The 23,889-nt window shown below is 49.0% G+C and overlaps 1 protein-coding gene across 2 annotated transcripts in view; it reads left to right on the top strand.

Moving 5' to 3' along the window:
- Positions 1–22,802, top strand: part of SUPT6H (SPT6 homolog, histone chaperone) — a 28,802-nt gene extending 6,000 nt beyond the window's left edge. The window contains exons 2-37 of one of the 2 annotated variants that reach the window (XM_014953330.1): positions 261–392; positions 888–1,046; positions 1,238–1,308; positions 1,874–2,069; positions 2,759–2,843; positions 3,225–3,498; positions 5,367–5,468; positions 5,948–6,064; positions 6,612–6,701; positions 7,282–7,424; positions 7,677–7,828; positions 8,343–8,441; positions 8,591–8,720; positions 8,827–8,977; positions 9,401–9,555; positions 10,135–10,330; positions 10,618–10,757; positions 10,836–10,953; positions 11,561–11,637; positions 11,787–11,922; positions 12,337–12,474; positions 12,788–12,955; positions 13,497–13,624; positions 14,651–14,858; positions 15,335–15,482; positions 15,732–15,874; positions 16,633–16,773; positions 17,829–18,024; positions 18,155–18,393; positions 18,684–18,797; positions 19,283–19,407; positions 19,880–19,992; positions 20,398–20,475; positions 20,565–20,731; positions 22,115–22,302; positions 22,482–22,668. In XM_014953330.1, coding sequence (XP_014808816.1) covers positions 284–392; positions 888–1,046; positions 1,238–1,308; positions 1,874–2,069; positions 2,759–2,843; positions 3,225–3,498; positions 5,367–5,468; positions 5,948–6,064; positions 6,612–6,701; positions 7,282–7,424; positions 7,677–7,828; positions 8,343–8,441; positions 8,591–8,720; positions 8,827–8,977; positions 9,401–9,555; positions 10,135–10,330; positions 10,618–10,757; positions 10,836–10,953; positions 11,561–11,637; positions 11,787–11,922; positions 12,337–12,474; positions 12,788–12,955; positions 13,497–13,624; positions 14,651–14,858; positions 15,335–15,482; positions 15,732–15,874; positions 16,633–16,773; positions 17,829–18,024; positions 18,155–18,393; positions 18,684–18,797; positions 19,283–19,407; positions 19,880–19,992; positions 20,398–20,475; positions 20,565–20,731; positions 22,115–22,302; positions 22,482–22,668 — 5,181 coding nt within the window. In that variant the 5' untranslated portion in view covers positions 261–283. Of the gene's footprint in view, positions 1–260; positions 393–887; positions 1,047–1,237; positions 1,309–1,873; positions 2,070–2,758; positions 2,844–3,224; positions 3,499–5,366; positions 5,469–5,947; positions 6,065–6,611; positions 6,702–7,281; positions 7,425–7,676; positions 7,829–8,342; positions 8,442–8,590; positions 8,721–8,826; positions 8,978–9,400; positions 9,556–10,134; positions 10,331–10,617; positions 10,758–10,835; positions 10,954–11,560; positions 11,638–11,786; positions 11,923–12,336; positions 12,475–12,787; positions 12,956–13,496; positions 13,625–14,650; positions 14,859–15,334; positions 15,483–15,731; positions 15,875–16,632; positions 16,774–17,828; positions 18,025–18,154; positions 18,394–18,683; positions 18,798–19,282; positions 19,408–19,879; positions 19,993–20,397; positions 20,476–20,564; positions 20,732–22,114; positions 22,303–22,481 lie in introns of those variants that run through there. The other variant, XM_014953331.1, reaches the window with a different exon arrangement.
- The last annotated feature ends 1,087 nt before the right edge of the window (positions 22,803–23,889 follow it).

The following is a 23,889-nucleotide window of genomic DNA, read 5'->3' as shown; positions in this document are numbered from 1 at the left end:
AACAAATGCTGCCGTGACAGGTCCTGTCCTGCTCGCTGAGACACGGGCTGACAGGAGCTACAGCGCTTGGCTACTGCCTCAGCTTGCCTAATCTCTGGTGACAGGGATGTCCAGGCAAGGTGGACACTGGGTAATTCAGGACTTTGATAGATAATTTTAAACCCTCTTGCTTTAACCGTCTTCTCTCTAAAACCCAGTAGGGGGAAGTGCTTGTGATTTGGTTGCTTGGCTGATATGATGGATGTCTCCTCTCCCCCCAGTTCCTGCGTGAGACGCTGCAGTCATGTCTGACTTCGTAGAAAGCGAAGCGGAGGAATCGGAGGAGGAGTACAACCAAGACGGGGAGGTTGTGCCCAGGGTAACCAAAAAATTTGTAGAGGAAGATGAGGATGGTGAGTCTGCCTGTCTCTTCTGAGTTTGTTGAATTGTCTGTGTGCCTTTCTGCTCTATTTTAAATCCCGTGAATCTGCAGATGGAGCAATAACTGTGCTATAATAGCATGGCCATCTGTAGTCGATAATCTTAGCTGTTTAAGTGCTTCCCTTCCTCAAAGTGCTTAGGTGGTTTTTATATTTGGCAATAGAAAATGCAGTGCCTCACCCCCATGAGACTTGCAGTCTCACAATTTGATAGTAAACAGTAAAAGCAGAGGAATTTTCCCAGTATGGCCACTCCACCTGTTCCCTCCGCAGAGTGAGTATGAGGCCACGAGACAAGAAGTGGGGTTCTGGTGTGAGCAGCTGCCTGGGTTCTGTGTCAGTAGAAGTGCTCAGTTAAAACTCTCTGCGTGGATAGTGTGAAGGAAGATGCCATTTGCACAGAGCTGAGAGGGAGTCTCAGCAGATAACCAAGGAGTAAATGTCTTAACACTTGCTGCTCTCCACCAGATGAAGAAGAGGAGGAGGAAAATCTCGATGATCAAGATGAGCAGGGGAACCTGAAAGGATTCATTAATGATGACGATGATGAGGAAGAGGAAGAGGAGGAAGAAGCCAGTGACTCTGGAGACTCTGAGGATGACGTTGGTCACAAAAAGAGAAAGCGCAGTAAGTTTTATGATGATTTTTCATAGCAGGCCATGGTGCAATGCTCTCACAGTGCCCTGCCAGAGAGCAGAGCTCCCCCTCTGCCCTGGGTGCCTGCATGGACTGGATAAGCTCTGTGGCCTTCTCACTGGTTGGTCCAATCCCAGATTAGTAAAGGGAGAGTGTAACTTGTCTCTGCTTTCTTCTCTTAGCTTTTGATGACCGCCTGGAGGATGATGATTTTGACCTCATTGAAGAGAACTTGGGCGTTAAAGTCAAAAGAGTGAGTTGTGTTCCCCTCTGCTCCTGCCCCCTTGCAAAGGGAGAGCTGAGTGCTTGAAGCAAGATCTCTCCCTACCCAGGCAACTGGGAACTGGCTTCCTAGAGTTTGCAAACGTTTTGTTCTGGTTCCTAAAGTCTGCTCTACTCCTCCCCTCCCACCTCTGCGAGACAGTCTCAGAGAAGCCCATCTTCCATTAGCTTTCTCCTGCATGGTGCTAACCTCAAAGTCAGCACATGCTATCAGGGGCTCTGAAGCTCCTTCCATCATACTTGCACATCAAGCCAGGCTAACACTGGTGGTGACAGCATGCAGGTGACAGGCCTGGGTGCTGTGCAGTCCTCAGCAGGCTCAGTTTTGTTGTGTACATGCTGTGCTCGATGAGCATCTGCAGCCCAGCTCCTGGGGGAGTGGCTTTTCTCCCCTGTGTGCTGGGAGCTGGGCTCCATCCTGGCCCCTCTCAGGTGCCACCTGGAGAGCAGAGGCACAGTTCTGGCCTGGCAGTGACCACACTGAGCTCAAGTGTCTGCCAGGAATTATGTGCACTAACAAACCTTTTTACTTGCAGCAAAAATTCAGGCGTGTGCGAAAAATGTCCGATGATGAGGATGACGAAGAGGAAGACTATGGAAAAGAAGAACACGAGAAGGAAGCCATTGCTGAAGAAATCTTTCAGGATGGTGAAGGCGAGGAGGGAGGGGAAGCTGTTGAAGCTCCCGTTGCTCCACCAGAAGAGGAAGAGGAGGAGGAAGAAGATGAATCTGGTGAGTATGGATGGTCAATTACATCCAAAGTTTGTCCTGGGACTAAAGCACAAGAACCAAGTTAAGACTTTCTCTGAGCTATAAGTAACCAAACCTGGTTGTGGTCAAGTTGATGCTGCTCTGATTAGTATAATCTTCAGAATTAAATGTTTCTGGGTGGCAGGTTTAGTGTATCTGGCTAAACCACTTTGTCCAGAAGCACATTACACAGGCTGATGTGTTGAACATCTCTTCTGAGCTGCCTCCAAAATGGAAATCCTTCAAAAAAAAGGAAATCAAGGCACTGTTTAGTACCCGTAGCACAGCGCACGCTTGCCATGCTTCTCTTAGGCATCAGCCCATCACCACTGCTAGTACCATACCGAAAGAGTGTCAAGAATTCTTTCTGTCTACTGACCAAAGCAGCAGGGCCTTTTCTGACTGCGTTTTCAGTGCCCTGAGCTGCAGAGAGTTGCCAGATGGCTTTGCCTGTGTTTGGAAGTTCATTCTAGCTTGTTATTGTGGTTCAGGCTGCTGGAATGTCTGAGGTTAGCGTAGGAGATGCTGTGGGTAACTGGGCAGACTGATGGCCAGTGGCAGCCAAAGTCTGTGGTGGAGGCTCATAGTTGCACTGGCTGAGCTGAGCTTTTTGAGAGGTACCAGTTGAATATGTGAGTGTCCTGACCGCTAAATTGCTTCTCAATGTCCAGACATCGATGATTTCATTGTGGATGACGATGGACAACCTCTGAAGAAGCCAAAATGGCGAAAGAAGCTCCCTGGATACACAGATGCGTAAGTATTGATTGGAAATTGGCCTGGAGCCTCCTAAAGAGTGCTCAGCTTACATGATTCTTGCAACTGCAGAGTGATTCAGCTTCTGGTTGGATACTGCTGGTCTCTTTCCTCAAAGGAACCTGGTAAATTTGAAGACAGGGGTTTTAGCCTGTGATTTCTTAAATGTCTGATTGCTTCCTTTCTCCCCTGACTTTTTTACAGGGATACCAAAACCAGACTAATGGAGAACTATTTGCATATAAAGCTCAAAGCTCCATGAGTTTTTAGCCTGGATACAAAACTATAAGCTTAGACTTAGGTGTTCTGACCACCTCTGTGTGACTGAAAGATGTTCTGTGAACTGCACCATGCGGCTGAACGGTAGTTTTTGCCTTCCAGTGCTTTGCAGGAAGCCCAGGAAATCTTTGGTGTGGACTTTGACTACGATGAGTTTGAGAAGTACAACGAGTACGATGAGGAGATGGAGGAGGAATACGAGTATGAGGATGAAGAAGCCGAAGGGGAGACCCGCGTACGACCCAAAAAGACTGCCAAGAAGCGCGTCAGTCGACGTAGCATCTTCGAGATGTACGAGCCCAGTGAGCTGGAGAGCAGTCACCTGACGGACCAGGACAACGAGATCCGCATGACTGACATGCCTGAGAGGTTCCAGGTGAGGGAGGAGGGTGCTGGTGTGCAGCCAGAAAGCATTTCTGCTCCCAGTGAGTACAGCAGGTCTGAGACCTGCAGGCTGGCTTTCTCACCTGGATGTTGGCTGGATGTTGGCATCTTCTTCCTGTTTTGAGATCCCACCTGTCAAAGATAGAAGCTAAAAATCTGCATTCAGAGATACCAGTGAGATTGTGACCCGTTGTAGCTGTGCAAGCCCAGTTTTAGCACTGATCATAGTTTCTCTGTGGCCACTGGGTGCCAGCATTGCACTCCTGGGAGCCGTGCAGAGCTGGTGCTCTGCTGAGATGTCCTTGATGCTGGATGCTGTTGGTAATCCCATGAGTTCTATCTCTGGATAGCATGAGCGAAGCTGCAGTACCAGAGAAGGTTTGCTCGGGTTCTTCTGGCCTATCAGCCAGCACGTAACTGTTCCGTGCAGGGTGTTTCTGTACTGCACTTTAATCCAAGCTCTTGAGACTTATACTGCTCTCTACAACTACCTGAAAGGAGGGTGTAGAGAGATGGGGGTCGGTCTCTTTTCTCAAGTCACAGGCGACAGGACAAGAGGAAATGGCCTCAAGTTACACCAGGGGAGGTTCAGGCTGGATATTAGGAAAAATTTTTTCACTGAAAGGGTTCTCAGCCATTGGAATGGGCTGCCCAGGGAGGTGGTTGAGGCCCCATCCCTGGAGGTGTTCAAAAGACGGGTTGATGTAGTGCTGGGAGGTATGGTTTAGTGATGATGCTCCTTGTTTGTTGTGTGGGTGTCCGTGCAGGGTGTTTCTGTACTGCACTTTAATCCAAGCTCTTGAGACTTATACTGCTCTCTACAACTACCTGAAAGGAGGGTGTAGAGAGATGGGGGTCGGTCTCTTTTCTCAAGTCACAGGCGACAGGACAAGAGGAAATGGCCTCAAGTTACACCAGGGGAGGTTCAGGCTGGATATTAGGAAAAATTTTTTCACTGAAAGGGTTCTCAGCCATTGGAATGGGCTGCCCAGGGAGGTGGTTGAGGCCCCATCCCTGGAGGTGTTCAAAAGACGGGTTGATGTAGTGCTGGGAGGTATGGGTTAGTGATGATGCTCCTTGTTTGTTGTGTGGGTGTCTATTTTTGTCAGTTAGGTTGACGGTTGGACAAGATGATCTTTAAGGTCCCTTCCAACCTAGAAGATGCTGTGATTCAATGTGGAGTCCTGTTTGTGCTGCTAGGAATCAATCTGATATCTCATTTTTTTGTCTTAATTTTACCCTGTAATCAGGTTTTCCCTGAGCAGCCCATGTTCAGTGTATGTTAATATAATTCTGTGCAGAGGCTTGTTGCCCTCTTTTGTAAAGTGGGATGTCTGAAGCTGCCAGCTTCTCAGAAGGACCTTTTTTCCCATGCCAGTGTGCACAGCACAAGGGGACGCTGCGTGTAATGTCTTCTGGCCATGTGTGGCCTCTTCAGACATTTTGTCATCTTCACGGATGTCAGTGGTGATTAGAGCAGGCCTTCTGGAAGAGAATTGCCTGGGACTAAACACCCAGAGAGGGTTTGGGAGCTGCTTTATCTTCTGTTATTCTATGGCTGCAGCAAGAAAAGTGATACCAAGGCTAGATAGATTGAGGATGTAGCTGCAGAGGATTTGGGAGTCTGGGAGGGAGCTGGGGTACCCTGACTTGATCATCACAGAAGATTTTACACCATTGCAGGCCTTTCCGCAAGACTTTGACAGAATTGTGTCTGCCTTTACCTAGTGTAAAGCTGATGCAGGATTCCCGTGTGCTCAGAACATTATAATTTGCAGAAAACAATAATTTCCAGGCTTCTTGAAGACATGGTAGCACGAGGTTGCACATTCCTCTGCTCATCCTGTTGTCTTTTCACAGTTGCGATCCATCCCGGTGAAGAGTGCTGAAGATGATGAGCTGGAGGAAGAAGCTGACTGGATTTACAGGAACGCATTTGCGACACCCACCATCTCCTTGCAGGTAAAGGATTATGCCTGGGACTTCTGTCCTTAGAGGACTGGAAGGTGCTGCAGATTTCCAGCCTGGAGACTGCTCCAGGAATCTGCTCAGAGGAATGTGGTGCCCAGTATTCCTACCTTTCTGGTTTGGAGCAGGTCATTTAACATGCAGATGTCTTCATTTTTGCATCCATAAAACAGGACAAAAAGGAACACAGATTTGCAAGAGTAATTCTCAAGAATGACTGAAAGATCTCTGAGCCACTGTGCTCTTAGGGCTAAACTTGCATTAGCCATGATCTGCTTTTAGCCATCAGTTCCCTTGGCCAGATGCTGCTTCTCCATTTTCCATAAGCCAGCCAGGACTAGGATGCATTTCTGTGGTCTAAAGCAGAGTGTGTACCTCAGCCTGCATTCCCTGTTAATAATGGGATGACTGTTTTCCAGCCTTAGCCTGGCCTGCTCAGGAATACGATCCACACAATGTTTTTCTCCTTTTAGGAAAGTTCTGACTACCTTGACCGTGGACAAGCCAGCAGCAGCTTCAGCCGCAAAGGGCCCAGCACCATCCAGAAGATTAAAGAAGCCCTGAATTTCATGAGAAATCAACATTTTGAGGTAATTTGCAACCGGGCTTCATTGCCAAGATAAGCTCTGAGTTGCTGTCACCTTATCCCAACAGGATTAGCAGAGGGGCTGCTGGAAGTAATTAGGGTAGCAAACCAGAAGGGGCTGAGATACCATACCTGGTTGCCTCTCCTGTGACGCAGTGGTGCTTCCTTCAGAAGTGGTGCTCATCTTACTTGACCTGTGGGAAGGTGGATTTATAAGGCCTGTTTGATGGGCCTGCTATTGTCATATTTCCCTGATCCTGGACAAATTGATGATAAATGATGTGGAGGAATTTCAGAGTATCCCAAGCCTTGCTTGGTCCATCCAAACTATTCTCCAAGGTGTGCCTGATGTTGCAACAGCTTTTTTGGTATATGTGGTGTGTTCTTTGGTGGAATGGTCTCAAGGGCTGGGACATGGCTTGGTACATCTCCCACACTGCTGCCCTGTTAGCTTGTTCTCCCACATGGAACAGAAGCTCTTCCTGGACTCCTGGCTGCCAGGAACAGCCCAGTTTCCTGCATGGTGGTGATGAGTCTCATTTCTGACCCAGGTCCCATTCATCGCCTTCTACAGAAAGGAGTATGTGGAGCCAGAGCTGCACATCAACGACCTGTGGAGAGTCTGGCAGTGGGATGAGAAGGTGAGGAGCATTTTCACTGTCCTCAATAAGCCTTGAATGCTTAGCACTCTGGTGGTTTTAGTTGTTTCTACCAACACTATTTCCCATCCCAAATCCAGAACATAGCACTGTACCAGGTGCTAGCAAAAATCTTAACTTCATCCCAGCTGAAACTATGACATATCTTCCCACCTACCATGACAGAGCAGGTTTTGTTTTGACTGTGGAGACCTTGTGTGCTTTTTTTTATTTTGCATGTTTGCTATCGTGTGGTGGTAAAGGGTTCTCTGACAAAAAGAGGGTTCAAAACAGTCCTTTCCCTTCACCGAGTTCCTTTTGTGTAGTGACCTTTGCTGCAAGGAGTGCAGCTTCCTTCTCTCTGCTATCAGGTAGATCCAAACCTTGATTTATTCTTTTTTATTAATATAATCCCTCTCTGAGATAAGCCCTGCCACATGTGTCACATCCAGGCTTGGCTGTGGATGAAGATTTTGATGATTATTTTTATATGACAAATATCCCAAGGTCCTGGGAGCCCCTGTTTGGGAAGGGAGGACACAGCTATGGTGTGTTTCACTGCAAATCTTTGTTCTTATATAAGTGGACCCAGTTGAAGATCCGCAAGCAGAACCTGACACGTCTGTTTGAGAAGATGCAGGCCTATCAGTACGAACAAATCTCTGCTGACCCAGACAAGCCCTTGGCAGATGGAATAAGGGCCCTGGATACTACTGACATGGAGAGGTATGGTGCCATGATTTTCTTATATTCAACCCAAAATTATTTAAAAAGTGTGTTAACTTGCCTAAACAGCACAGGGGCTCTGGCCGCTGCACTGCAGTCATTTTAGCCTCCCCGCAAAGTAATGAGAAATATTTAAAACTCTTTTAGAAGATGAGCCACACTGCCTGACCAGCACCAGAGCAGGTTCCTCAAGTGCTCTGGCCACGGCTCAGCTGCAGGCAGGGTGTAACATGCTGCCTTTGCCCGCCGTAGGCTGAAGGACGTGCAGTCCATGGACGAGCTGAAGGACGTGTATAATCACTTCCTCCTCTACTACGGGCGAGACATCCCCAAGATGCAGAATGCTGCCAAGGCTGCTCGAAAGAAGCAAAAGCGTATCCGAGAGGATGGTGAAGAGGAGGAAGGTTTGTCCCCAGACTTGATAAGTCTCCTAATCGTGGGCTGTTTGAAAATCCTGGTTTAAAAGAGTAGTTAGAAAGCTTGTTGAAAAACCCCTTTGTTTGCACAGAGCATCTCTGCTGTTTGCTTCCATCGTGAGTTAGTCCCAGGTCTTCCAAACTTCTCTGAAAATGCTTAAAGTTTGCTGCACAAGGTGCTGCTTTTCTGATGGACTCAAAACCACCCCTCGTGGCAGGGACCAAAGCAAGGATCAGCCACCTCGATGTGTGTTTTAATACACAGAGATACTGCTATTAAAACTGCAAAAGAGCGAAAGCGAAGTGACAATAACATTTTCAGGGTATTTTTCTAACTCTGAATAATTTTAAGGCTCTTGTGACCTTTGAGATGCATTTGTGGAAGTTAGGGGCTCTGTTGTACAATGTAGGTCGTGTTTGGTCCCTTCCCTGTGCTTCTGACACCCTGCAGCTGTCTGGATACCTCTGTAAAGAGGTCTTGCTAAAGATATCCTTCCCGTAGGTGAAGGGGAAGATGCAGAAGATGACGAGCAGAAAGGACCTGAGCTGAAGCAGGCTTCCCGTCGGGACATGTACACCATCTGCCAAACAGCTGGGCTGGGTAAGGGCTGTGCTCTGTCCTGCTGAGCTTGCAGTGCCCTAGTCCATGGGTTCTTCTGGGTGTTGTGGCTGACGTGTAGAAGGAGGACCGGAAGTTTTGCTCAGTATACACTTGTCCTCATCATTTTTGTGCTTGTTTTTTTTCCCCAGATGGCCTTGCTAAGAAGTTTGGTCTGACACCTGAGCAGTTTGGAGAGAATCTGCGAGACAGTTACCAGCGTCATGAGACAGAACAGTTCCCTGCAGAGCCCCTGGAGCTGGCCAAGGATTACGTGTGTAGGTCAGTGTGGTGGGATCTTCATGGAGGTCCTGTAGATGTGACACATGGGAGGGGATCCAGGGTCATTCTCAAGTCCTAAGTCTTCATGTTGTCTTTTTGCTTTTAGTCAGTTCCCAAGCCCTGAAGCTGTGCTGGAAGGAGCCCGGTACATGGTGGCTTTGCAGATAGCCAGGGAGCCTTTGGTCAGGCAGGTCCTGAGACAGACTTTCCAAGAAAGAGCTAAAATCAACATTTCACCAACCAAAAAAGGGAAGAAGGTAAGGAAGGGAGTTCTGACTCTGTGAGTCAATTCAGGGAAGGATTTAAATAACATACAAATGCTCATTTTTTTGCATCTGAAAACTTTTCCCATGTCAGTGGCAACTCTGAATAAATCTTAGAGCAGCATGTGATCTGGGCTGTCGCAGAGCCCAGCTCAGCAGCACACTGCATTTTTAGTCTCAGTGTCTCATCAGACCCAATTCTTGCTGTTGAGATGTTGCCTTCGATTACTGGAACAGTCTCTGTTTCTCTGGGACTGGGAACAAATTCCAGTGTGTCCTGCTGGGGAAGGAAATGCAGACTGGCAGGCATAGGGGTGAGGGGGTATTGAATAAAAACCATTGTCTGCTGCTGTATACAGAAGGGTCTTTCTTCATGAACGTGCTGCATGCATGCTGACAGTTTCTCCTCTCTCCCAGGATATTGATGAAGCCCACTATGCCTATTCCTTTAAATACTTGAAGAATAAGCCTGTGAAGGAGCTGCGAGATGACCAGTTCCTGAAAATGAGCCTGGCAGAGGAGGAGGGGCTGCTCACTATAGATATCAGCATTGACATGAAAGGAGTGGAGGGGTGAGTCCTCGCTGGCTGTGGCACCCATGCCTTGGCACAGCTCATGCATCCAATGGTCCTGTGCTGTTAGAGCCCCTCTGTAACCCAAACTGCTCCTGGAAGTCATGTCCTGGTGGTTTTCTGCACCTCAAAGCTAAAAGGCCTATCAGGGTCTTGCTTTTTTTCTTCATTTTAGTGAAAACTTCAGAAGACATTTGGATTATTCATTTGAAGGCAAAGTCAGGCAAAAAGCCTTTAGGATTTTTGCGAAAGATGATGCTTTTTCCCCAACCACTCACTGTGTGGCTCCTTGGTTCCTTCCCTGCACATTTGAGTAGCCACACTGTGGGATACGGGTGCACTGGAGTGGCTGTGGGCTGCCCCATGTGTGGGGCCTCTCCGTGCTGCCAGCGTGGTGTTCAGCTGCAATGTGCCTAGCAGCAGAGCTTTTGCAGCTAAAGGAGTGTTTGATGGGATGATTAGCTCTTCTCTAAGTTTTCCAGGCAGCTCACTGAATCTGAGGTGGAAGGAATCTGCCAGTGATGGTGTCAATGCAAGTGTTTGGAACGCTTCTGTACCTTCTCCTCTCATTTCTTGCAGCTATGGTAGTGACCAGACATACTTTGAGGAGATCAAGCAGTTCTATTATCGGGATGAGTTCAGCCACCAGGTGCAGGAGTGGAATCGGCAGCGTACGATGGCCATCGAGCGCTCTCTCAACCAGTTCCTCTACGTGCAGATGGCTAAAGAGTTGAAGAACAAGCTGTTGGTGGAGGCCAAGGAGTACGTCCTCAAGGTGAGATGCTGACATCTTGCAGCGTGCTGGGAAGAGCTACTGCCAGGTCATACACAGGCATTTGGGGAGGAGGAGGAGGAGGCAAGCAGGGGTTTGAGTCTGGTTATTTCCCAAGGACAAAGAGAAGAGCAGGGAAGATGGGCTCCATGGTTCTGGAGAGCTGGTTCAGATCCTGGCAGAATATTCTGTCTTGCTGCCTCGAGCAGTCCATTCCCCTGGAGAAGGGCTGTGTCAAAGTACCTGCAGTTCCTTTCCTCACTCCTCTCTCCCCATCTCTGTTCCATCAGGCTTGCAGCCGGAAGCTGTACAACTGGCTAAAGGTGGCTTCGTACCGTCCTGATCAGCAAGTGGAAGAAGATGATGATTTCATGGATGAAAACCAAGGGAAGGGGATCCGGGTGTTAGGCATTGCGTTTTCCTCAGCCAGGTAGGAGAAGAGGAATTGCCTTTGGATCCACGTTCAGCTTTAGCAGTCCTCCATGTCTGAGTGATCTCTGTTTCACAGGGACCACCCCGTGTTTTGCGCCCTCGTTAACGGAGAGGGTGAGGTTACAGACTTCCTCCGGTTGCCACATTTCACAAAGAGAAGGAACGCCTGGCGTGAGGAAGAGAGGGAAAAGAAGGTGAGTCTTGGTTCAGCTGTTGTTGAGATGAATGTCTGCACGTTGCTTTTAGTGCTGAGCAATCCACTGTGGGCTGGAGAGGAACAGTCAGTCTGAAGACAGCTCAGGCCTTGTTGCTCTTGCATGGAAGATGACTGCCTTTTTCCCACCCTGTAATTATTCTGGAAAAACAGTTGCTTCCAGTTAGATTCCAATTCATCTCTTCTGCTCCTCTTAGGGAGGAGCCATTCCTGAGTTCTGCTGGCTTTGGGGTTTTGTGAGCTACAGAAACTTTCTCCCCTTTCCCTGATCACATTATAATAGCAAGAGGTTGTGAGACCTCCTGGAGCTTGGGGCAAGCTTTTGACTTCATTCCCTACCTGCACTGATTTCATGTAATGCCAAACCACGAGGCCATCAGTCTTTCCTCTGCAGATCCTTCCTGTTTGCCCTTAGTCAGGAGCTGCAGGTCTGTGGAGAAGGCACTTAGCCATGCTCATGTCATGGTGGCAGGTCAGGGTGGCAGTGGGTGAGGATTTGCCCTATGAAATAGGAACCCAGGGCTGGTAGCTCTAGCTCAGGACAGAAACCCTCTGGCATTTCTGCTCTGACCTGCCTCTCTTTCCAGGCCCAGGATATTGAAACCTTGAAAAAATTCCTCCTGAACAAGAAGCCTCACGTGGTGACAATTGCAGGCGAGAACAGGTCAGTCTTTGTGTTCCTTCCACTTTGCAGTCCTCTCCTCATGCCTGTCCACGTCTCACTGTTTCTGTCCGTAGTGTGAGGTAACCCACTGTGACTCCAGGACCCAGCTTTGCAATCTCCCCTCAATCCCCTTGGCCATCTCTCCCTAGGGATGCTCAGATGCTGATGGAGGATGTAAAGAGAATTGTTCACGAGCTGGATCAAGGGCAGCAGCTGTCCTCTATTGGAGTGGAGCTGGTGGACAATGAACTGGCCATCCTCTACATGAACAGCAAGAAGTCTGAGGTGAACCTTCTGCTATTCCAGCTATCCCTTAGTCTGTCGCTCATTTGTGCTGTCTCATCCTCCATTTGTTGTGCTGACCCTGCCTTCTGTCATCTGCTGCCTCGTGTAATCCATCTGGTCAGTAATGTACTGATCTTTGGGTCTTATTTAGGCTTCCCTGAAGAGATCAGCACCAGCAGATGTACAAAGTAGATATTGATGTAGTCTGAAGTGAATCTTGCTCAGCTGAGTGGATGGGGTTGTTTCATTCCTACTTGCAGCAAAGTTCCTGGGAGCTCAGGAACCTCAGCTCTCTTTGCCCAGAGCATCAGATACTTCCCTTGTTTCAGGCCCTGCCTGATGTGTCTTTGCTACTTGTGCTACAAAGCGTGAAAACACCCTCAGGGTCCCCTCTGATCCTCTGGCCTCTTGCAGAATGAATTCCGGGATTACCCCCCTCTCCTGCGTCAAGCCGTCTCCCTTGCTCGCCGCATTCAGGACCCCCTCATCGAGTTTGCCCAGGTCTGCAGCTCCGATGAGGATATTCTCTGCCTCAAACTCCACCCTCTGCAGGTAACTTTGCCTTGTGGGATCCTTCTCTGCAAGAGAAAGTGGCCGGGGAGGCCTGGGACAGTTTGCTGTCAAAGAACAGTATCCCAAGTTGAACTGGTGCAAGTTCTGCCTGTTCTATATATTCAGGCTACACGGCACCTTCTTTTTTTGCCTTCTTTAGCTCATCTGCCTCCTGCCTTTAGGGTGTTCCCAGGGGTAACTCTGAGGTGCAGCACAGCCCCCGAGAGCCAGTCTGTTGTGTTTGGCTCAGCTTCCTTATGGCAAAGTGTTGCTCGCATCTCCTCATGGGGGTAACACCTCTCCTTTCCGTCAGGAGCACGTGGTGAAGGAGGAACTGCTGAATGCCCTCTACTGCGAATTCATCAACCGCGTGAACGAGGTGGGCGTGGATGTCAATCGGGCCATCGCTCACCCCCACAGCCAGGCTTTGCTGCAGTACGTCTGTGGCCTGGGACCACGCAAAGGCACCCATCTGCTAAAGGTAGGGAGACTTCTGTCCCTGCTTAAAAAAGAAAAAAACCACAATACATCGCCAATAATGTGTGAGTTGGGCCCATGGCAGCGCAGTTACGAGATGAGTCGGGGTCCCACGTGCCAGATGCAGCTGACAGCTCCCTTGACGTGTGTTTTAGTATGTGTTATCTCACTCTGCCTCACCCCGAAGCTGTGCCTGGAGTTAAAGTCCTTGATACACCCAAGCAGCTCAGCAGATCTGTCAATCCCAGCTAGCTCCTGAACCCACGGGAACGGTGTGCTGTGACGGTATCAAGATGCCTCTGTACTGTAGAAAACACAAGGCAAAAAGCCAGTTCTTTTCCTGAGAGTTGGAACTGTTCTGTGTGGAGTCATCTCCTTTCATACAATGTTGAGACATAGGCAGGGGGCAACAATTTATAAGTCATGATGGGTTTGATTATGTCAGATGGTTTGAACACCGCGGTGTCCGGCGTGAGTCCTCTGCTTTTCCTGGAGAACCCTTGTGTTTGAACAGCAGAGTTTATACTCTTACCTCTTTTCTCCAGATCTTAAAACAAAACAACACGCGTCTGGAGAACAGGACCCAGCTGGTTACGATGTGTCACATGGGACCCAAGGTGTTTATCAACTGTGCTGGCTTCATCAAAATTGACACAGCATCGCTGGGCGATAGGTGGGTATGGGGTTGCATTCCATGTCGTATGGGGCATGGAATTAGCATGAGCCACAGGCTGAAGCAGTCTTGTTCCACGAAGTCTATGTTCTCAGGAGCTTCTGTGTGGCCTCTCTGATCACTGGCCAAATTGAGATATTTCTGGTTATTAATCTGATTCTTATGGGCAGCTAAACTTGTGCAGCAATGTGAGGTTTGAAAAGCCCTTTGTGGTCAAGAGGAACTAAACTAAAAGCAGTTGTTCCCTGACATAGTTGTCATGCGTGTCTGTTGGGTACTTAGTTTCTGCCTAGTCCCACTATCAGTGTTTTATTTTTCTAAAGTTTCAATCTTCAGGCATAACTTGGTAATTTAGGATCCCGTTAAACCAGTGGCAGTACTGGGAGGTTTGTAGAACATTAGGCTACTGGGAACTAAAGGAGAGATGTGTGTTTGGAGGACAGGAGTAACTTGGTTTCTGAATCTCTAGGTGCCTGTTGGAAATGTGCTTTCTCTAGGGCTGATGCGTGGCCTTCTTGCCTCTGAAAAGCCGACTGAGAAAGGACACCTGGCTAAATCCTTACTCTGGGTGATCCAGCCCCACTGGGCACCTGGGTCTTGCAGGATACAAATCCCAGGCATGCAGGGGGCAGAGTTTAGATTCCTCCAAAACAGCAGATGTCTACGTGGCCCGTTGGCAACACTCAATTTGTATGAGGAGAGAAACTGTAAAGAGCTGTGTGCTCATAGAGCAGCTATAGCACAGAACAATCAAATCTAGATGGCATCCAAAAAGCCTGGCTGTGTCTTTGCTGTGTAGAAGCTGCAGACTGGAATTTGTCACGTCTTGCCTTGACTCTTGTTGATTTAGAAGTGCAGAAATCATTGTGTCCTTTTTAGAGCAATTTGTTCCACCAAGGGCAGCGGTGGCAAAGCAGCCACACAGCCAACAGCGGTGCTCAACAGCCTGATTTATTACTGAGCTGAAGGAGGTGACTCTGGAACTCTGCAGATCTTTATCTGAACGTTGCTTTGGTTTTATTTCAGTACTGATTCCTACATCGAAGTCCTAGATGGGTCTAGGGTCCATCCTGAAACCTACGAATGGGCGAGAAAAATGGCAGTGGATGCCTTAGAGTACGATGAGTCGGCAGAGGACGCTAATCCCGCAGGAGCTCTGGAGGAGATCTTGGAAAACCCCGAGCGTCTGAAAGACCTGGATCTCGATGCCTTTGCTGAAGAACTGGAAAGACAGGTGCACTGAGGTTCCTGGTGCTGACAAACAGAGGGGAAGCTCTGCTGTCCAGCTCAGATTCTTAAGTTTTATAAGCTGGTGACCCTTATCCTTTTTAGGAGCTGAGCATTTAGCTGTTGCCGTTGTAAAATGTATAAACAGCCATGATGAGTATTCAGTGTCTGACAATGGCATGTGGTAAATGCTTACAGCAAGTACACTCGGGGCAGAGGGAGGAAGGAGGCAGGAGACAGTAATCAGACCGTTTAAGCTGTTCTCCCTGAACTGATCTAACTTTTCACTGAACAGACCGGTATTTTTGACCTCTTTGATGTCCCATAACTGAGTTCTGCAGTTTGGTGGTACCTTGTGCATTCCTCTTTTTTTTAAATTTGCTGTTTGATAAGTTCCTTGAGTCCTTTCATAACTTAACACTGGATTTCCTGTTCACCTCCTTCCTGCTACTCACGGCTTTATAACCTTTGAATACCACGCAGGGCTACGGTGACAAGCATATCACTTTGTACGACATTCGAGCTGAACTAAGCTGCAGGTACAAGGACCTGAGAACCCCATATCGTTCTCCAAACACAGAAGAGGTCTTCAATATGCTGACCAAAGAAACTCCAGAGACTTTTTATATAGGTACATCCCTATTTACATCCCTCGTTTCTGTCATCCTAAGTTGACTTAGGATGTGTAAATGTGGGGAGAGGGATCTTGGTGAGGATAATGTTGGGATGGTACAGTGTTCGCATGTGTGTGAAGCAGCTTTTCAAGTACCTGGGTAGTCTCCCAACACCTTCATGCACAACTCCCTCAGATCGAGGGAACTGCACTGTAGTTGGCTTTCAATTTTTCAATCTTTTCTTCTCCTCTCCCATCACACCACAGGTAAAATGATCATTTGCAATGTGACTGGGATAGCCCACAGGCGGCCGCAAGGAGAAAGCTACGACCAGGCAATACGGAACGACGAAACTGGCCTTTGGCAGTGTCCTTTCTGTCAGCAGGATAACTTCCCAGAGCTCAGTGAGGTGGGGCTGCTCCTCCAAACGGGCCTGCCTTTGTCAGGAGTCATAAGTGCTTTGTAGGGTTCTTGGGACACAAGGTATCAGAGCCAAGATTGTGTCTGCAGTGCCCCAGGATCCCCACCTGAATGTGACCTTTAGCTGCAAATATAATCTGTTCCACTTCTGACTGATTGCTTCAGTGTAGATTTGGCAGGTCCTTTATGGCTACGTTATGGATTTTAGTGAACTGGGCTCGGAGTGAGATGGACCTGGGGCTAAGCTGACCAGTTCTTTGCAAATACATAAAGCAGGCTTGTTTGTGGTCTGGGATTGTGTTTTACGCAGAGAAACTGCCCGTGACACTGAGAACAGAAGCTTGTTCTGCCACCTGCTCAATTTTAAGAACTTATCTGGCCTCCCTGCTGCTTAATGCAGCTGTACTTTACGTCTCTTCTAAACATTGCTGAATTCCAGCCTTGATAATCCGTGACTTTAAAGCCCTATAGTGTTCATTAGAAACCAGCCCTAGCTGCGGGCTTGTGTTCAGGGTCTAAAAATGTTCTGACCTTCCTGGTTGCAAAGCCCCATAAGCTGAGCAGAACTGAAGGAGGAAGATTGCATTACTGGGTAGCATTCATTGAAGTCCTCTGTCCCCTGCCCTTCCACATGTCTCTGCTGGCTGCACCAGTTTGCTGATACAGCTTTGAGACTTGTTTGAGCGTGAGCTGCTGGGGCTATTTTGTTTCCATGCTGAATGACTTTTTACTTTTGCCTTATTCAAGGTTTGGAACCATTTTGACAGCGGTTCCTGCCCGGGTCAGGCCATTGGAGTGAAGACACGTCTGGATAACGGCGTCGCTGGCTTCATCCCAACAAAATTTCTTAGTGATAAGGTGGTCAAGCGGCCAGAAGAAAGGGTGAAGGTATGAAAGCAGTGGATTTTCAAATAGGAAGAGCTGGAAGAGGCTGGAGGCAATACCAGAGATCCAAAGTTTGGTTAATAACACCGTTCCCTACATTACTTTTCAAACCTTATTCTCATTTAAGGACTTTAAATCAGCAGCAAGGTCAGGTTGTGGTTAGTGTCCTTTTCCCACAGTGCAAATCTCTCTTGGCAGCTGGTGGAAACCATGTTAATCAGTTAACATGTTGCGCTGCAGGAGGATTTATTATAGTCTGGCTAAAGTCTGGGTTTAGGAGGCCAGAAGGCATTCTAATGCAGAGCTGCCCTTTGTTTCTGGCTTTCTAAAGAGTTCATGGAACCACTGTTAGATACAGAAGGGTCACTTTCCTTCTTTCATAACTTTTTCTTCTGTCTCAATTAATTTGTGGAGTTACATCGGAATTGCTACTTTTGCTCAGGACAGGGATTGGGGTTCTGAAAGAAGCGGAATCATATTTTTATCACACGATAAAATAGAGGTTTAACATCTTTGCCATCTTTTGTGGTCCCCCTGACAGTCCATGCAGGTGATGGATAATCCTGTAAGCTCAGAGGTCTCCTAGCATTTCTTTACAGAATCATTAACTTCAGCATGGTTAACTGGACTAAGACATTGCAGGTTTTGTGGTGGTATTTTCTATTTCCCATTTAATTAGAGCAGTCCTTTGGGTGACTTCCACTCTGTTTCTCAACACACTTAACTGCTTTCTTGCACATCGTGAAGCCCAGTTTTGCTGCTCGCATTGTTAGAAATATTTAAAATAGCAAATTTAATTGTCCTCAGCCTCCAGATGTGCAGTTTGCTGTGTGGTGTGAAGCACAGGTAATAGCTGTGCTAGACAACTGCCCATTTTTCCTTTAATTTCTTTTGATTCTAGTCATCTTGGGGATCACTTTGAAAGGTTGTATCAGTCTGAAGCAGGTGGGGGTAGTTTGTACCCCTTACTGGCAGATTGCACAGATTGCTCTGTAGCACAGAGGATCTGGTGTGTCGGCCAAACCTGCTGATCAGCTGGGCCTGCCCCTCTCCTGCAGGTGGGAATGACCGTTCACTGCAGGATTATGAAGATTGACATTGAGAAGTTCAGTGCAGACCTGACCTGCAGGACCTCAGACCTGATGGATAAGAACAATGAGTGGAAACTGCCTAAAGACACCTACTACGACTTTGACTCTGAGGCAGCAGATCATAAACAGGAAGAAGACCTGAAAAGAAAGCAGCAGCGGACAAGTGAGTCGATTTTCTCTCCCTCATAATGCCAGCTTTCCCAGAGTGCTTCAGGAGAATAAGCACAATTAGACATATTCTTGGAATAAAGCAGTTCCTCTTGGAAGCCTAAACACTCCTCTTTTTCCTCTAGCGTACATCAAGAGAGTAATTGCTCACCCGTCATTCCACAACATCAGCTTCAAGCAAGCTGAGAAGATGATGGAGACCATGGACCAAGGGGATGTGATTATTCGGCCAAGTAGCAAAGGGGAGAACCACCTGACTGTCACCTGGAAGGTGAATGATGGGATCTACCAGCACGTGGATGTCCGAGAAGAGGGCAAGGAGAACGCCTTCAGCCTTGGCTCCACGCTTTGGATTAACACAGAGGTGAGAGCCTTGCAGAACGTGCCTGGCAAGGAGTTGGCAGGGAAGGAGAAGTGCTTGTTTGGCACAGCTTTTCTGTCCTTCCAGCTGCTTTCTGGCTGTTGGAGAGTAACTTCCACTGCAGATCCCAGATTCTTAGACAATACTCAACCCTTTTTTTTTTTTTTTAAATTTTTTTTTCTTCTCAAGGCATCCAGCCTTGCTGTGCAGAGTGTATGACTGAGAGCTGTGTACTAGAATCAGAGTTCCTCATCATGCACCCTAAATACCTCTTTAAATGTGTTTGTTCAAAGGAGTTTGAAGACCTGGATGAAATTGTTGCTCGCTATGTCCAGCCAATGGCTTCTTTTGCCAGAGACCTGTTGAATCACAAATACTATCAGGACTGCAATGGTGGAGACAAGAAGGTGAGCCTGTCCCAGGCTGCAGTAGCTTGTGTGGGAGATAAAGAAACTTATACTATGCTCCTTTCTCTCAGGACAGTCTTAAACTCTTTGAGTCTGGCATGAGCTGCTGCTGGACTGAGCTCTCTGATGTTTCCCTTGTTGCCTGGGGCCTGGCAGTCACTTTCCAGCTGTAGATCTCAGGGGGTTCTGTCTGGGAGCAGTGGAGTTAGGACAGGGGAGAGTGGTGTGCCAGAGCACAGTGTGTTGGCCTGCCAGCAAATATCACTGAAGGGGGAGAGTATTGGCTTTCTGTGACCTGGTGACATTTGTGCACCAGCCCTGCACAGAAACAGTGCAGTAGGTGGTCCTTGTTGGATCGGTGGCATCAGGGCTGGGGGAAAAAAGGGCTGTCTGCAGCACAGAGAGAGAGATCCGTAGGCCCTGTGTGTTGCTAAAAATACAGACTCTCCTTCAGCATTTCTCTTCTCCTCCCTTTCTCTAATTAGAAGCTGGAAGAGCTGCTGATAAAGACCAAGAAAGAGAAGCCTACGTTTATTCCCTACTTTATCAGTGCCTGTAAAGATCTACCTGGCAAATTCCTCTTGGGATATCAGCCTCGAGGCAAACCAAGGTAAGTGAGAGGCAAGCCCAGCAGCTGCAGCTGAGCACTGCCAGTACCACACCTCAGCTTATTGCTGCCAGTTTTTCTCCCAGCTCTATCAGTATCTCTGTAAGTCATGCCTCCCTGTAACCAGGGTTTGGCCTCTTGGCAGTAGAGAACCCATGACTAGGAGTAAATCTCACCCAGGAGACTCCTGTGTTTCTGACCAGCTGCTGCCACAAGCAGTACTGCCATGTGCAGGGGGGCACAGGGCATGATTTTGCATGGAAAGGCTTGGTATTTGGGAGGATTTGTTTGAAAACAGAAGGAATGTGGCTTGGGTGGGTCTATCTGTTCAGTATTAATACGGCCACTGCCTGAGTGTGTAGATCTTGCCTGTTCTGACTGTCACCTGTTGGTGTGAGGGTGCTGTGAGTGGCAGGTATGGCTCTGAAGCAGCTTCTCATCTCTTGTGCTCTCCTGCCTTCGCTGCTCCTCACAGGATAGAGTATGTGACAGTGACACCAGAAGGATTCCGCTACCGGGGCCAGGTCTTCCCTACCGTGAACGGACTCTTCCGATGGTTTAAGGATCATTATCAGGACCCTGTTCCAGGTGAGCATCCCAAAACCCAAGTCCCTCAACTGTTAGTTTCATAGGTGTCACACAGTAGGAGCTGTTAGTAAAGGACAATTCCACGTTTTTTTTGTCTCTGAAGTATGTTCTGGGATTTTCTGCAAGTGGGAAGTTTCAAAGCAATGCTCAAGTGCTTGGCTTCCATGGACCCACTGAGAGCTCTCCTCAGAGTTAGTCTTTCAGCCAAGTGGGCCGTGCAGCAAAGGCTGTGCTTGTCCCTTTCCTCTCCCTCAGCTTTCTCCACCATAAACTCCTCATACACCATTAGGTGGTAAAATAGCATCTTGCCAGTACAAGCTTTACCTGCATTTTTTTTGAGTTTCAGGTCAATAGCTGCTCTTCTGGGAGAATTAACCCCTCTCTCTTGGTTTATATTTTATGCAGGTATTACCCCCAGCAGTAGCAGTCGGACTAGGACTCCAGCCTCCATTAATGCTACTCCAGCTAACATTAACCTGGCAGGTCAGTGCAGGCCCTTTCCTGGTTGGAATGAGGATGTGAGCTCCTTTTCCAGACTCTGCTTTGTCTAACGAGACGGGTCTTTCTTGCAGACCTGACCCGTGCGGTGAACGCTCTGCCACAGAACATGACCTCCCAGATGTTCAGTGCCATCGCTGCCGTGACAGGACAGGGACAGAACCCAAATGCCACCCCTGCACAGTGGGCATCCAGTCAGTTTGGCTACGGAGGCAGCGGAGGCGGCAGCAGCGCGTACCACGTAGGTATCACTTCAATTCCTCAGCAGAGGTGCTGCATGGCTTCTCCTTGCTGCTAGAAACCATCCCATGGGGGCTCCACTGGAATCCTAAGGAGCTACTCGTTACCTGGGGTCATCCAGTTCTCGTTGCATGCCCGTGGTGCTGCACGGGGGAGCCTGGCTGGATTCTTGGACCAAGTTTCTTCTTGGCTGAAGAAACGAGGCATGTGATCCAGCCCTGCTTTGGGGAGAGTTTGGAGCAAGTAGTGAATTGGTGTGGCCCCCCCAAGGAATGTGGCAGGGTGGAGAGGTGGGATCCAGCGGTGAGGGCGCACAATCTTCCGATTGTGCCCCTTGAATTGGCAACGTGAGCTGCCAGGGGAAGAGATTAGCCAGGAAACTATGCGCTGAGTTTGCAGGGCTTTTCAGATCAGCGTGCTAATCTCCGAGCAGCACCGGCAGGCGAACACCTCGGCCTGACCGAACACACCCAGAGGCTTTGTGGGGAATAAGATGGAATTGGACAGTTTCGGCTCAAAGCTGAAGCTTTTCCTCATGGGTGCTGGTGCCTGCCTCCTCCCAGCCCTGTGCTGTCAGCTCCCCAGCTGATCCCGAGGCTAAATCCACCTGCAGAAGAACTGAGATGCCTGGGTACAAGAAACGCACCCAGCCTTGGAGACACCTAATGAAGAGGTGCTTGCAAGACAAGGCTTGCAGGGAGGAGTGATCCTCTTTTAGACCACCTTGGGAGGATTTCGTAGAGTTTGGCACAGTAACGCCGAGCTGGGGATAGGCAGGGACTCTGGATAACCCAATGTATTAATCATCAAGACAATCTGAAGGAAAAGGGAGGTGAAAGCTGGGAGGCAAAGAGACGAAGTGCTCCATTGGGCAAACAGTGAGCCAGCCAGCTTGGGGGGCAGGAGGGAGCCACCTCTGGAGCTGCTGTGCCTTCTCTGCAGCCCACAGGGGAAGAATTCATCTGTTCTTCATCCCCACTGCAGGATGTCATTTCTGCTAGCTTGCCCCAAGTGTCTTTTGTGCCCACCTCTTGCGGCCCTTACCTTTGCTTGGTTTAATCATCTCCCCTTGTACCCTGTATGGGGTGAACAAGGAGGGCGGGTGGTGGTGGTCCTGCTGACCCAGGCTGGGTGGGCAACTGGGGTCTCTCAGGGGACCAAATGTCTGTGTTCAGCAGGGTGTTGCTCCTTTTGCCGTGCAGCCCCCCATTCCCACCAAAAACCTCTCCTTGCCTGGATGAGGGGCTCCAGCAGGGCCGGGAGTGTGCAGCAAGTGGGGGGGCACCAACCTCCTGGGCAATCAAGGCAATGAGAGCTTGCCAGACCTCTGCTCGCAGCCCAGCAGGGTTGTCCTTTGTCCCCTGACAGTATCTGCTCTCTGCAGGTCTTCACGACTCCAGCACAGCAACCGGTGGCCACCCCTCTGATGACCCCCAGTTACTCCTACACTACCCCCAGCCAGCCCATTACAACGCCCCAGTACCAGCTGCAGGCCAACACCACACCCCAGTCCACCCAGTCCCAGACACAGTCCCAGCCATCGTCCAGCTCCAGGCAGAGGCAGCAGCCAAAGTGAGTGACTCCGGGTGCACGTATCTTTCTGTGCCCCGTTTTAATTACTTTGATTGATTGTTATGGAACCAGCGTGGTGGGGTTGCCTCGCGCCTTCCCACCTGGGACTTTTGGGAAGGGAGGGAGGGCAGGGAGTCTGTCCCGTTGGTGTGACTCACCTTCTGCCCGTGTCACTGCAGGACCAACAGTCACGCCGCGATCGACTGGGGGAAGATGGCCGAGCAGTGGCTCCAGGAGAAGGAGGCTGAACGCAGGAAACAGAAGCAGAGGTTGACTCCTCGCCCGTCTCCCAGCCCCATGATCGAGAGCACGCCCATGTCCATCGCCGGGGACGCCACGCCGCTGCTGGATGAGATGGATCGATAGGTCGTGCTGGACCTGACCCCCTAACCCTCTGCTCTCTTCTCTAGGAAGGGGAAGGGAGAGTGAACAGTTGAGGACAACTTCCCTTCCCTTAGCCACGTAACTCCTGGTATTAAACGTCGTGAGATGGTGGGAAATGACTCTTGGTGACGTGCACCTGAGCGAATGAATAGACTTGACAGGGCTGGTCTAAATATACATACTATATATATATATAAATATATCATAGGAAGGGACACTGCAGTGGCCTCTGTGTTCCAGGCCCTGGTTCACCATTTCTTCGGAACTTTGGCGAAGTAATTATGAGGTCAAATAGTCTGTCCTTGTCCGTGCCCAGCAGCTTGCTCTCACCACGAAGGTGAGGAAGCAAGCGTAGCTGAAAGTGCAGACCATCAGCCTGGAGTGAGCCTCTTCCATTTGGATTCTCCCAACCCCTGACCGTCACCTCTCCTTGTCCTGAGAGGGCAAAGCAAAGTCAACGGGGGTTGTGGAAAGCAAACCCGAGTTCTCCAAAAGTTTCTGCGGTCGTTTGCTCCGTGTTTTCATGTACAACAGGCTCTGCAGAGTCTGTGCCGACCCCCAGCCGTGTTCATAGGGCTGTGGCACAGCAGCTCTGGGGCTCGGGGTCCTGTTGGAGAGAAACGCAGCTGTCATACCAAAGGCTTGCTCTCTCCCCTGGCTTCTTTTGGAACAATATTTATTTAGTTTTGATTTTTTTTGTTGGTTTTTTTTTTTGTTTTTTTTTTAAAAATCAGACTGCGAAACGAAACGCCAGCCAAGGGCAGCTTTCCCCAGCGTGGGGCAGACACGTGGGGCTAAAAACACCATGAGAGCAGCCAGGGAGTGCGTGGCACCCTCCGCCCTACCCGCTTAACCCTCCCCAGTTGTAACCAAGAGGGGTGAATAAATAACCAGTGTTTCTACTTGAAGGCTAGTCGAGAGGTTTCCTGCCTGCATCGTGTGCTGCCCGCCCACCCTCTCCTCTTAGCCATGGATTTGCTTAGAAACAAGAGTTCAGTGGTGAAAGCCCAGATGCTCCTTCTCCCTTTGTTGCTTGGAGTTGCCCTCTGTGTGCTGGAACTTTTCACAGAGAAGTTGATTGATGTCGAGCTGATACAGAATAATGTCTTGGTTTGAATGCCTTGGGGTATAGAGACATCACAGCGACCATCCCGGGCACCTCCCCGAGCCCCACGTCTCTCTCACTGGCTGGGAGAGGTACTG

Source organism: Calidris pugnax, unplaced genomic scaffold, assembly GCF_001431845.1.
Source record: "Calidris pugnax isolate Ruff unplaced genomic scaffold, ASM143184v1 scaffold133, whole genome shotgun sequence".
Taxonomy (NCBI): Eukaryota; Metazoa; Chordata; class Aves; order Charadriiformes; family Scolopacidae; genus Calidris; species Calidris pugnax.
Note: the sequence above shows the minus strand (reverse complement) of the source record. Positions and strands in the feature narration are given on the sequence as shown.